The sequence below is a fragment of the Chiloscyllium punctatum genome, chromosome 3 (assembly GCF_047496795.1).
Source record: "Chiloscyllium punctatum isolate Juve2018m chromosome 3, sChiPun1.3, whole genome shotgun sequence".
Taxonomy (NCBI): Eukaryota; Metazoa; Chordata; class Chondrichthyes; order Orectolobiformes; family Hemiscylliidae; genus Chiloscyllium; species Chiloscyllium punctatum.
In genome coordinates, this window is record NC_092741.1 from 116,447,235 (window position 1) to 116,460,881 (window position 13,647).

Here is a 13,647-nt window from a genome sequence, read left to right on the forward strand (position 1 = left end):
AGTACAGAATCTACAAGTACAATATCAAGGAAGCACAACATTGACAGGATGAGACAAAACATCCTCTATATTCACCACAGAACCCTTGATGTCATAACATTATTTTAAGAAGCATTAAATTTCTGGCCAATAATCATCTCTCAACTCAAGTTTTATCTCATCATTAGCACAACATCATCTGGAGAACTTTGCTGTGTGCAAACACTACACATTAAAGCAGTGACAACATTTCAAAGTACTTTGGATATGAGAGATTCTTCACAACCCTGGGATGTCCCAAAGGGCTAAAAGTGCAAGATTTTTCTCAGTATTTTAAAGTTTTTTTTATATAAAACATGAAAAATTGGAATTTAAAGGTATAAAGTTTATTAAAGTTCAAAGATGCTTTCCATCACATCTATAAAAAGTATGCGTAAGATCATGCTTTGTAGATTAGTGAGAAAAAAATGTAGGGAGAGTCATTATGAAATGATGACACTTGGCATCGTTCAAACACTCTATAGTGACAGTTGCACAAAACACTAACATTACTCTTTACAAAAGTTAAGAATGGGAATTGAGAAAAGAAATTACAGACATTTACACAAAAAAAATCAATAGTCACGTTACTTCTCAGCAAAAGCAAGTCTGATGTTATTTGGAGATAAACACTGATATTTAGGTTTCTCCACCAAGCTTTGCATTTTGGGAGTTGCAAAAGCTTTTTAAAAATGGGACTTTATTAGAAGGAAATATTTGTAGTATTTAAAATGTTAAGATAGTCAAAGATGAAGAGAATGACACTTCTCTACTACATAATGAACTTTGGCACACTGTGGCATGTAAACATTTTATTTGAAAACTAACATCAAACCCCATGTTCAGCAGCAGTAAATTTTTTCTTTCCAAGATGAACTTGGATGTTTCACTACGCACAGTTTATACTTTTAAAGTTAGTAATAAAATCATTGTCTGTCCATTCACACAAACAAAGACATGGTACAGTAAGAGAGGCAGAGGTTGAGGCAAGATAGGAAAAAAAGTAATAAAGTGACAGATATAGGTGGATTAGGGCATTGGTGAGGGGGTTTGGAGGGGCAAGAGAGACCGATGTTTCTCATTTCAATCATCCTTTGATATTCTGGTTGTGCCAGACACTTTTATTGCATTGTGCTCACTAAATCTTAACATAGTGTAGCCTGACAAGATAGTCATCAATTTGATAAACTAAATAAATATAAATGAAATAAGACTTTACAGAAAATTGATCTGTTAGCAGAAGTGAGTTGGAAGGCAGAGGAACATAAAGAAAATGGTTAAGTTTCCTACTGCTTTCAGTACACTTAGCAATCAATTTAGAAAAGAATTCCCATAAATCTACAAATGACAGATATAAATAGAATGAAAAAATACTGCCACTGCATGGGTACACTATGATCACCTTGGAATTATATTTTTGTTGTTAATTAACCTGGAATAAGAAAGGCACATGTTAGACATCATTTGAAAAGAAAAATCAATGTAGAATAACCTCGCTGGTAAATTATTGGATGATTTTACAGAAAGTGCAAGCTGGAATCACAAATGAAAGGAATGATGTTGGTGGATAAGTCTCTTAACACAGCTACTTACATAATAAATATAAAATATCTTTGAATTGTCAACTGACTTTGATCCATTAAATAACACTTGGCAAGTGTTTGTGCCTTGCAATTGCGATGTTATTACCTCCCCACACCCACCTACCCCGGGCACAGAAAGAAATAAGAAAAGTGCTGAGATTTAGCTGAATGTAACATAGACATAAAATGCAAGAAGAGCACGTGACTTTTTTGGATATAGTTTCGCTTTCCAACATCGTTCTTGCCTTTTTTAATCAATTCTTCATGGCTTACAAAACTCATTATATGCTGAATTACAATTGTGGCATCTGTACACCGCAGCAAAAACTGAACATCAGAGAAAGACACAGTAGCTTTGCATTTGGACAATAGTCGATACAAAAATTAATCATAAAAACTAATGTGAATTTTGAAACAGTACAGAGCTGGACACCACCTTCTTTAAAGGCGCAAATGTTTGATGTCCTCATAAGCAGCCTTTATTATCAGTGCAGTGCATTTCCTATAGAACAGAAATTCTTATTTGGGAAACTTCCACAACAGAAGGACTGAAATGATTCTTGCTGTGATGGAAATGTGTGTGTACCATCCTATTTAAGATCAGGAGGGAAGGGACTTTGCTAATTGAAAAGAAATAATATATATTTATAAAGTAATTGAAACCATCAAGTTTAGACACTCGATACATTAATTCAAAGAAAGATGTAATATGGAACTCTTTCAAAAATCGAGGTATATGGTTGAATGCAAACTTGATTTACCAATTTAAATATTGTCCACATTGAAAGTTCCAAAATTTAATGGTCCATATCTATTACTGCTGTAAATTAAGGGTGAATTTCCACTGTTGTGAAAGGGATGGATTGCAGACTTCTACAGTGAGTCCGCCGCTCCGGGTGTTCCGACTGTCAAGACAAAGATTGCTGCCCACGTGCCTTAGTTTTGAGTTATTCTCAATTTGTTCCCATTTCTGTAAAAGAATATCAAACAGGAATTGGTTATCATGAAAAGTACATGATAAGTTCAGCTCAAAATTACATCGTATTTATCACACAGAAACAGATCATTTGGCCAAAGTGTTCTAGTCTTATGCTCCACTGAAGTCTCCGCCTACTCAGGTGATCTTCAAACCACATAAAATTAATATGTTTGTTACTCTTTGTCTATTTGGTTTTCTCTTGAATCTGTGCTATTCATCTCAATTATTTGCAGATGATACAAAGATTGGTGGAGTTGTGGATAGTGAGGAGGGCTGTTGTCGGCTGCAAAGGGACTTAGATATGATGCAGAGCTGGGCTGAGGAGTGGCAGATGGAGTTCAACCCTGTCAAGTGTGAGATTGTCCATTTTGGAAGGACAAATAAGAATGCGGAATACAGGGTTAACGGTAGGGTTCTTAGTAAGGTGGAGGAGCAGAGGGATCTTGGGGTCTATGTTCATAGATCTTTGAAAGTTGCCACTCAGGTGGATAGAGCTTGTAAGAAGGCCTATGGTGTATTAGCGTTCATTAGCAGAGGGGTTGAATTCAAGAGTCGTGAAGTGATGTTGCAGCTGTACAGGACTTTGGTTAGGCCACATTTGGAGTACTGTGTGCAGTTCTGGTCACCTCACTTCAGGAAAGATGTGGAAGCTTTGGAGAAGGTGCAGAGAAGATTTACCAAGATGTTGCCTGGAATGGAGAATAGGTTGTACGAGGATAGGTTGACAGTGCTTGGCCTTTTCTCAATGGAACGGCGAAGGATGAGGGGTGACTTGATCGAGGTTTATAAGATGATCAGAGGAATAGATAGAGTAGACAGTCAGAAACTTTTTCCCCGGGTACAACAGAGTGTTACAAGGGGACATAAATTTAAGGTGAAGGGTGGAAGGTATGGGGGGGGGGGGGGGGGGGGAGGAATGTCAGGGGTAGGTTCTTTACCTAGAGAGTGTTCGGAGCATGGAATGCGCTGCCTGTGGGAGTGGCAGAGTCAGAATCATTGGCGACCTTTAAGCGGCAATTGGATAGGTACATGGATGGGTGCTTAAGCTAAGACAAATGTTCGGCATAACATCGTGGGCCGAAGGGCCTGTTCTGTGCTGTATTGTTCTATGTTGTATGTTCTATTTGATTTAACAAGTCCCATCACTTTCTGGCTAACAAAGTTTCTCTTGAATTCTATATTGGTCACAAGAGTATAAGAGCATTGTAGAGACAATAGATATCTCTGTCCTTAATGAAAGCAAACAATTGAGGAGTAGAGGGATAATCTTGAAACTAAGTAAAAGTTAGACAATGATTGCTAGACCCAGGATAGTTTCACTCAGTGGAAACTTTATTTACCTGTGAGGGGTGAACTGCCTGAACAGACAATTGCCAGGGAACTGTTTGCATGCAAGTTTCTCAGAATGGGGTTGTTTGTACTGCTCTCTATGAAATCTATAAATGTTTTGAAACAGTAAAACAGTTTCTAATTTTTCACAATGCTATGATTAAAAGTTTGAGAATTAAATAACAAGCACCATTATAATCACCTGCTATTACAATACTGTTTACCTACCTGTCTGCTGTCATTGTCTCTGCAACCTTGCAACTTTATGAGAGAACCAGCCACCCGGTCGACCACAGTAAGGCACAAATCCATATGTTTCACTGATTTGCCTTTTGTTAGTGCCCATTCCTGTTATAAAAAAAAGCAGAAAGAAAACAGGGTAAGGACTGAAAGTATGTTTCAGTGCAAGACTAACATAGATTTCTTTCTCTCCTTCTTCTCCTCTGTACAACAGGAGACCTACAACCCAAACGCACAGTAAATCAAAAGCTCATCATAGCAAATTAGGTAATTGAATTAATTAAGTCTAATGTTTTTTGAACAGACACCACAAAGGAGTGACAGGGAAAGATGTCATAATGTGAAAAGCCAACTGGTTTAATTAATGTCCTTCAGGGAATCAAATATGTTTTTCCTACCCAGTCTGGGACTACATGTAATTTTATATACCTGACTAAATGGTCAACTCAATGTCTTCTGGGAGGCAATAAAGACGGATTAAGATGAATTGAAAAGACAGCCATGTGTAAAGACAACCCTCTTTACCATAGGAATTAGCAATCTAATACACTGCAAAGTAAAACTTAAATCATTAATCAGGAATAATGAAATAACTGCACACCTGATTGCCTCCTGCATTGTGACATTCATAGACACCCACAACACCATCTGCAAAGTGGCCCAGTGTGTCCAGGCAATTGGAACCTTGTTGTAAAGCTCCAAAAGCAATATCTTGGTGATCAGGGACCCTGCAAAAGGGAACAACAAACAGTTATTATTATAGCACGTGAACAAACTGAATTGGATAGCTTATACATATAAGAACAAAACACCAAACTATACATGAAAGCAAGGACCGAAGGGTCTGTTTCCATGCTGTACATCAATATGACTCTATAATCACTTATCACAACTTCTTCACATCCCAAAACATTTTGAAATCAATGAATTTTTTATTTGAAGTGCAGTCACTTAGAAAATGTGTCAGCTTACACAAACGTATCTACAAAGACAAGGTAACAATGCATCTGTTTTTAATAATTTTTAGAGAGTAAATATTAGGGTACTAAAGAAAATTCTCCTTCTGTTTGAATATTGCTGTGGGGTTATGTAGCCAAGAAGAAAGATGGGCCTTATTTTAATGACTCCTCCAAAAATGAGAAAGAATACCCTTCTTACTGGGACTTAAATCTCAGCAAGCACAAACGGCAAAGGTTTTATTATGGGTAAAATTAATATAACTGCCCTCAAGACCGGCATATCTGTACATAGTGTCGCTGTGGTTGTTTGTATACCTATGTATATCTATCTATAGAAGTGTGTTTTTGTGTGTGCATGTACCATGTGTTCATCCAAAGGTTCTCCTCAGGTTGGCAAGGACTCTCTTCCTGCCATGAACTACATGCAATCAATGACACAGTATTGTACAAAAAGTCCTGGCTTGTGTGGTATATAGGATCTGGCTCAACTGCCAAAAAAGGTCACCAATCACTCATGTATCTTTTTCCCTGCCATACCACACTGTCAGTATTCAGTTTCTATTTTATTCCTTTTAAAACAGGCACCAAAATACAGAGACAAAAATGTGATATCTACATGGATAAAAAATAAACACAGACACACAGACACACACATAAATTATGGCAATAAGAAGAAGAACTGCAGAGTGGTAAGGAGATTTCTTTTTACAGGAATTGTAAAACTAAAAGATGGACACGATTTTACAAAGGGCGGACGCGATTTTACAAAAGGCAAGTACTAATCAAAAATATTGATCCTGGGAATTTGGAATAAAAACAGAAAGTGCGGATAAAATTCAGATTAGGCAGCACTTCTGGTTCTACTGTGACCTTCTATTTCTTTACCTGACTTTTTACAACATTCCCCTTAACTAGCACCTTCTTTATTTTCTTTAATCTTTACTTGTAGCTCTGGATATGTTCACTGAGCTGGGAAGTTGATTTGCAGATGTCTCAATGACATCTTCATTGTTTTGGAGCCTCCTGTGAAGCACTGCTGTACTGTGTCTTCTGGAATTTACTTGGTTCCGTTCCTGCTACTTCTGGTTGCTTGTTGCAGTGGACGATATATTGGATCTAGACCTATGTGCTTGTTGATGGAGTCCATGGAGGAGTGCCATGCTTCTACAAATTCTCTGGCTGTTCTCTGTTTGGCTTGTCCTATTATCATTGTGTTGTCCCAGTCGAATTTGTGGTCCTTGTCACGTGTGTGGGGGGCTACTTGGGACAGCTGGTCGTGCGTTTAGTGGCTAGTTGGTGTTCGTGGATGCGGATTGCTAGTTGTCTGCCTGTTTCATGCAGTCGTTGCATGGAATCTTGTAAATTATATTTGTCTTGCATATGTTGGTAGAGGGTCTTTGGTCCTGGTGAGTCATCTGAGCGTGGCTGTAGATTTATGGGTTGTTATGTATCCCATGTCAGAAGACTGGCTATCAGTTCTGAAATATTTTTATGTAAGGTAGTGTTGCTAGTGAGTTAGGTCGTGACATGTCCTCATCGCGTTTGTCTGTTGCAGGGATATCCGTTCTTGGCAAATACTCTGAAGAAATGTTTTTCTTCTTCCCTTCGTAGGTCGGGAGGGCTGCAGTGTGTTGTTGCCCTTTCGAACAAGGTGCTAATGCAGTTTCTCTTGTGCATGTTCGGGTGGTTGCTGTTACAGTGCAGGACCTGATCAGAATATGTGGCTTTCCTGTACACTTGTGGTGCATTCATCACTCTGTATTCTTTCTATCATCACATCCAGGATTGGGAGTTGATTGTTGGTTTCCTCCTCTCTCGTAAATCTGATCCCTGTGAGCATGGTGTTGATAATCCGGTATGTGATCTCGATTTCTGTTCTCTTAATGGTAATAGGATTGTCCACGTATCTGATCCAGAGTTTGAGTTGGATTTGTGGGAAGGCTGTTTGTTCCAGTCTTTGCATCACAGCTTCTGCTATGAGCCCAGAGATGGGTGAGCCCATAGGTGTTCCATTGGTCTGCTCATATATTTCGTTGTTAAATGTAAAGTGCATCGTCAAACGCAGGTCTAGTTAGTTTGAGTATGCAGTCCTTGTTGATAGATTCCTTGACGTGTTGTCTGTTCTGCTTGTCCAGGAGATTGGCTATTGTCTCTCTGGCTAGAGTTTTGTCATTTTCTATCTGCTTCTCTCACCATACATCTGGTGCTTTTTAAATGTTTTTTTCTTTTTGTATCATTTTCTGTAGAGGGTGGTGTGGCTACTTACTGTTAAGCTTTTCTCTGTGCAGTGTAACCACTCAATAGAAAGTACAGTCAGATTTAATTTGGATTTCTTTCTTTCTTCCATACCAAATGCAAAACAGTAAAGTTCGATGTCCACTTTACCAGTGCCAGCTCTTGCTACGAGTTCTCAGGAGTTATATGTTGAACACTAATGTTGGTGATTAAGGGTTAACAATCAAAGTTCATAATGTCTCAGAGCAATTGACTTCTCAAGATGAACAAGGTGGATGTAAAGTACCATAAAAGCATGACTTGTTTTTGCTTTTAGTGTCTGAGCATTGTGTATAAGTGTTTGAGCAAAGAAATAAGGGACAGTAATGAAGTCTGTCATAAGCTATTGAGGTATACTTTTGAGGGAATGAATAATAAATAGGTAGAGGGACCTATTAACCACAGTATAAAAAGATAATGTTAAGATAATCATCTTTTCAACGGTGTCAAAAACAATTAAGTCAAAGTTTTGTTTGAGGAAAGGATCTTTGAACTGTGCTACTGCAACTGTTTGGGTCAATATACTGCCTTCAAAGTATTTGGGATTAAAAGTCTTATTTACGACATGTATCTTTGATGTAGATGAAATTTAATGCATATATAAGAGGATGATTTTCAACTGCGCTTGAGAGGATTTGAAAGATATCAAAAACTAAAGCTGCTGTCTCTGTGATAAAAGCAAAATATTGCAGATGCTGGCAGTCTGAAACAAAAATAGAAAACAGTGGCAAAACCCAAAAGGACTGGCAGCATGTGTGGGGACAGAAACAGAGTTGACATTTCAAATCTGGCGTGACTGTTTTCTGGAAATGTTCTGTATATCAATAAAACTGTTATGTACATAACACTCCAACATTAAGTGCCTCAAACGTACTCAAATGTGTTGCTATGAATGAAAAAAAAAGCTGAATGTTGTCAACTGAGTTATTCCAGTCTCTCCTATTTAAATTGGGCAGATGCGTACATTATCAAAGGACAAACTTCTTCATTTATTTATTCTTCTGGTATGGAAGGTGCTAGCTATGAAGAAAGGTTGAGTAGGTTATGATTGTTTTCATTAGAAAAAAAGGAGATGGGGGGGTGGGGGCCTGATTGAGGTCTACAAAATCATGAAAGGTATAGACAGGGTAGATAGAGTAAGCTTTTTCCCAGGGTGAGGGATTCAATAATGAGAGGTCATGTGTTCAAGGTGAGAGGTGAAAACTTTAAGGGGGATATACATGGCAAGTACTTTACACAGAGGGTGGTAGGTGCCTGGAATGATTTGCCAACAGAGGTAGTAGAGGCAGACACAGTAGATTCACTTAAGGCGTGTCTGGACAGATGCATGAATAGGTGGGGAGCAGAGGGATACAGATGCTTAGGAATTAGGCAATAAGTTTAGACAGTGGATTTGGATCGGCTCAGGCTTGGAGGGCCGAAGAGCCTGTTCCTGGGCTGTAAATTTTCTTTGTTCTTTAATTCTGAAGTTGCTTCTTAAGTATTCTATTTATTTTCAGCAGAAGCAGTTGTGCATGTTACTAGCTCATGTCATGTAAGGTCCATTGAATGCTGCAACAAACAAATTCAATTGTCTTTTTGTGTGCTTGAGTTCTCAGCTCAATGGCGTGGGATACAGATCACTAAGTATAGTAGTTATTGCCCATTCATAGCTTCTAAGAAGGTAGTGGTAAGCTGCTTTCTTGAACTGCTGCAGTCTATTTGCTATAGGTATACCCATAATGTTGCTAGGAAGGGAATTCCAGGATTTTGACCCAGTTACAGTGGAGGAAGGGCAATATGTTTCCAAGACAGGATCGTGATTGGCTTGGAGGAGAACTTGCAAGTGGCAGTGTTCCCATGCATCTGCTGTCCTTATCCATCTGGATGTAAGTGACCATGGGTTTGGAAAGTGCTGTGTCAGGGTCTTCAGTGAATTTCTGCAGTGCAATTTGTAGTTAGTACACACTGCTGCTATTAAGCATCAGTGGTGGAAGGAGTTGTGCACGTGGTACCAATCAAGTAGGCTACTTTATCCTGGAATGTGTCAAGTTTCTTGAGTGTTGTTGGAACTGTACCCATCCAGACAAGTGGGGAATATTCAATAAACTCCTGGTTTGTACCTCGTAGATGGTGGACAGGCTTTGGGGAGTCAGGAGGTGAGTTACTTGCCACAATATTTCTAGCCTCTGACCTGCTCTTGTAGTCAATGTGGAGAGTCTAGTTGAGTGTTTGGTCAATGGCAGCCCCCAGGATGCTGTCAGCAGACGATTTAGTGATAGTAATGTTATTGAATGTCAAGGGGCAGCAGCTAGATATTCTCTTATTGGAGAAGGTCATTGCCTGGCATGTGTGGTTCAAATGTATTTTGACACCTTCCAGCCCAAGCCTGGATATTGTTCAGATCTTGTTGCATTTGAACATGAACTGTTTCAGTTTCTGAGGAGTTGGAAAAGGTGCTGAACATTGCACAATCATTGGCCAACAATCCCACTTCTGACTTTATGATGGAGGGAAGGCCATCGATGAAGATGTTTGGGCCTAGGACACTACCCTGAGGAACTCCTGCAGAGATATCCTGGAGGTGAGATGACAGTCCTCCAACAACCACAACAATATTCCTATGGGCCAGGCATGAATCCAATTAGTGGAGTATTTTACCATTGATTCCTGTTGACTCCAGTTTTGCTAGGGCTCCTTGATGCCACACTCAGTCAAATGTAACCTTGATGTCTAGGGCTGCCACTCTTACCTCATCTCTGAAATTCAGCATTTTTGTCCATGTTTGAACTAACAATATAATGAGATCAGGAGCTGAGTGGCCGCCATGGAACCCTTTGTTTAGCAAGTGTTGCTTTATAGCACTATTGATGACACCTTCCAGCATTTTAATGAGGATCGAGAGTATACTGATTGGGCTTGTCCTGCCTTTTGTGTATAAAACATTTTGGCAATTTTCCACATTGTCAGGTAGATGTCAATGGTACAGTTAATGTCTGTGATAGTGCTAACCCAATATACCAATGTCAATCAAACTGGTCAAATCACGTTCACTTAAACACCAATAAACAACGAGCACTAATGTTAAAAAATAACAAGGACTTCTTCAGACAAGATAAAAGTTTGCCTGTTACTGTGAAGATCACTTGAAAGTATATAAGTGTTGCAGTACATAAGATCTCTGTCAGGAAATCTGTACCATAAAATGAGGATCTGATTCTATTTCAGAAGTGTTTGGAGAAAGAATTTCTGTGAACAGTGGAGACTAAATGCTTGAAACTTATTCAAAGCTCTTTATGGTATAGAAATGTAGCAGACAATGGGGGTAAAAAGCTTTCAGTGCTAGGGATATCAGTTATTCAGAACTGAATGTGTAACCTACCTTAGCTCTGGATAAACATTTTCCAAGTACCACTTAAATGGTTTGCAGGCCAGTTTTTTCTTCAGTTCTAACCTGCTCTGAATACTAGGGGAACAAAATGAAAACATTTCTTTAGCACCTTTCACATTCTCAGGAAACCCCTAAGTGCTTTAACAGTTAATAAAGTACTTTTAAAGTTCGGTCACAATGTAACGTAGGAAACATGGCAGTTAAGTTGTGCACAGAAAACGCCCACAAACAATATGATAATCATCAGATATTTTATATTAATGATGTTCATTCAGGAAGAAATATTGTTCAAGACACCAGGGACAGTTCTTGGTCATCTTGAAATAATGCCAGTTGGATCTTTTCCATTCAAAGAGAAGAAATACAGACTCTGTTTAGCATCTCATTTGCAGTGCTACTGCAAAGTCAAATTCGAAATGTTATCATTAATTAACAAAAAAAATGTAATTCCAAAATGTAGTTCAGTATTCTTCATAGCAAAAGCTTGCCGTTATTTGCGCCTTTGAAACAGATCATAGAGACAAGTTAAAATTGAAATGGTTTATAAAACCCAGAGTATTGTTAGCCAGATGAGTCACTTTGAACCTCCATTATTTTCTTTGCCGCGAGACTGAACTTAATGGAGATTAATTGCAATAATTAAATAACAACTTTGTGAATTTTTTTTGTTCATGGGATCTCTGCTTCAAATGCAGTTTTTTTCCATCATTATTTTCAAGATCACTTTAATGAGATAACTCATTAAGTTACTAGTTCTAAAATGACTGCACTACCTTGCTTGAGGTTTCTCAGGTAATTTAATAAATAATCAATGTCTCAAGTCACTTGGAGCACCTAATGTTTGCCTAAATATAAATAATAACACATTGAAGCAGAGATTGATGAAACACTGTCTGGATTTAGACCTGGGTAGAAATAAGGGATGGTACCTAATCTAAAAACAATTTTCGATAAATATCTAGAATTAGACAAGAACATTTACTTCATGGCCTATGAAAAGTATCTGATAGTGTTTATCACATCATGGTAGACACGTGGCTGAAATGCAACATTGATGTAAAGATGAGATTTATCCAGAGCCTAAACTGAGCACAAATAGTGGATATCAAGCAGGGAGAGTTAAAATTAGACCTATTTCAAAAGTGAAGAGAGGTGTCTGACAAGGCTGTGTACACTTGTCAAAAATTCAATCTATATATAAAGAAATAAGTATTCAAAGAATTAGGTGCACTCCTGGTGTATACATTGAGGCAAGAATACAACAAATATGCTAACACAACAGCACTAAAGTGCAAAATCAGAAGAGGCCCAACAAAATATTGTTGATCAAGTAAAATCTCAAAGTTTAAACTATACATCAAGTATGAAAGACAAAAGCAATGCCAGTTTGAAGAAAACGTGAAGTTTAAGGGTGTGTTAAGATGACAAATCTGTCGCAAGGAAACAAAACTCAAACATGGTACACTTTCCTGAATGCCTCAGAAACCTAGACAATAAGCAAAAATATTTGGAGAATCTTCAGACCTCTGAAATATGGATGCTAAGAAGCATGCTAAAAATTTCATATACAAATCACAAGACAAATAATTTGCAAAAGGGGAAAAAAAACTTAAAAAGAGACATCCTGAAATGAAAATGTCAGTTTTTTTAGCCATTTGTTTAGAACTGAAAAACCACAGAGACCTCTTCTAAAGGACAAAGAAGTGGACAGAAGAGAAAGAGGTTGGCCTAGTTGCAGTTAGATGATGCATGTCACGGAGAGGGTGCAGATGGCATATGATAGATTAGCATGACGTCAGATGTCTTGTCAAGAGTACTTACAAGCAACCAGGGCCGTTCATGGAATGTCTGTTTAACAAGGCCAGCATTTATTGTCCATCCCTAATTAACCTTGTGTTACCTCAGTTAACATTCACACTTATGGCCTTATGGAGGACAGAAGAGTCAGCAGTGAAGCAGTTGAAGATGGGCAGTTTAAGGGCACAATATCTTGGGCTGAAAAGATTTGCTTTCTTCTGTTAAGCATGGCTTCAGCCAGCATAGAATTTCCTGCTCGTTTCTCTTCAATTGCAGTTTTTGTAGAATTCAGCCTTGTGGCTAAGGGGCTAATTCTGAGCACAAGACTTCAGCCTTTTCTCAACATCACATGAAGTGAACTGAATTGGTTAAAATCAGGCATCTGTGATCAGCATTTGCACTAATTTTATTACCAGTTGCATGAGCTTTTGAAGCCCTTGAACAGCAGCACCTTCTGGTACCCCAAGTCAATGCTGCAATTAGTGAGCAACACTGGAATGTCTGCATGCATGCAGCTTGAAGGGTACACTGTCTGTGATATTGGGAACTTAAGGAAAGGGTGGAGGTGGATCATGCACTCAGAACCTCTGGCTGAAAATGGTTACAAATGCATCAGACTTGTCCTTTGTACTGACCTATTGGGTTTCACCATCTTTAAATATGGGGATGTTTGTGAAATATTCTCTTCCCATTATTTGTCCGTAACCATTCATGAACAGGTATGGTAGAACTACAGAGCTTTGGTCTAATTATGGGATCACTTTAGTTCTATTAATTGCCCACATCTTAAGGAGTCTGGTATTGTAGGTTTACCAGATTAGCACCTCATTTTAAGGCATGCCTCATGCTACTCCACCCTTTATTGATTCAGGACTCTCTAATTTGAAGTAATGGTACAGCGAGAGAAAGGCCAAACCATGGTGTTTCATATATTCTGCTACTGCTAATCACCTACAGCACCTCTTGATTACATGGTTTTGAGCTGCAAGGTCTGTTCTCAAGTAATCACACATAGGATGATGGTAGAGCTACATAAGGTGGAAGTCTGTGTTCTCAATGAAAAGATGGGACTTTGATATTCACGTGAAGATGGAATGC

The 13,647-nt window shown here is 38.5% G+C and overlaps 1 protein-coding gene across 2 annotated transcripts in view; it reads right to left on the reverse strand.

Annotated features, from left to right (window-relative positions):
• Positions 1-349: 349 nt before the first annotated feature.
• galnt2 (UDP-N-acetyl-alpha-D-galactosamine:polypeptide N-acetylgalactosaminyltransferase 2) overlaps positions 350-13,647 on the reverse strand; it is a 109,861-nt gene continuing 96,563 nt past the window's right edge. For both annotated transcript variants that reach the window (XM_072558883.1, XM_072558892.1), the window contains 4 exons: positions 10,744-10,827; positions 4,751-4,877; positions 4,138-4,257; positions 350-2,571 (listed from right to left, as the gene is read on the reverse strand). In XM_072558883.1, coding sequence (XP_072414984.1) covers positions 2,416-2,571; positions 4,138-4,257; positions 4,751-4,877; positions 10,744-10,827 — 487 coding nt within the window. In that variant the 3' untranslated portion in view covers positions 350-2,415. The remainder of the gene's footprint in view (positions 2,572-4,137; positions 4,258-4,750; positions 4,878-10,743; positions 10,828-13,647) is intronic.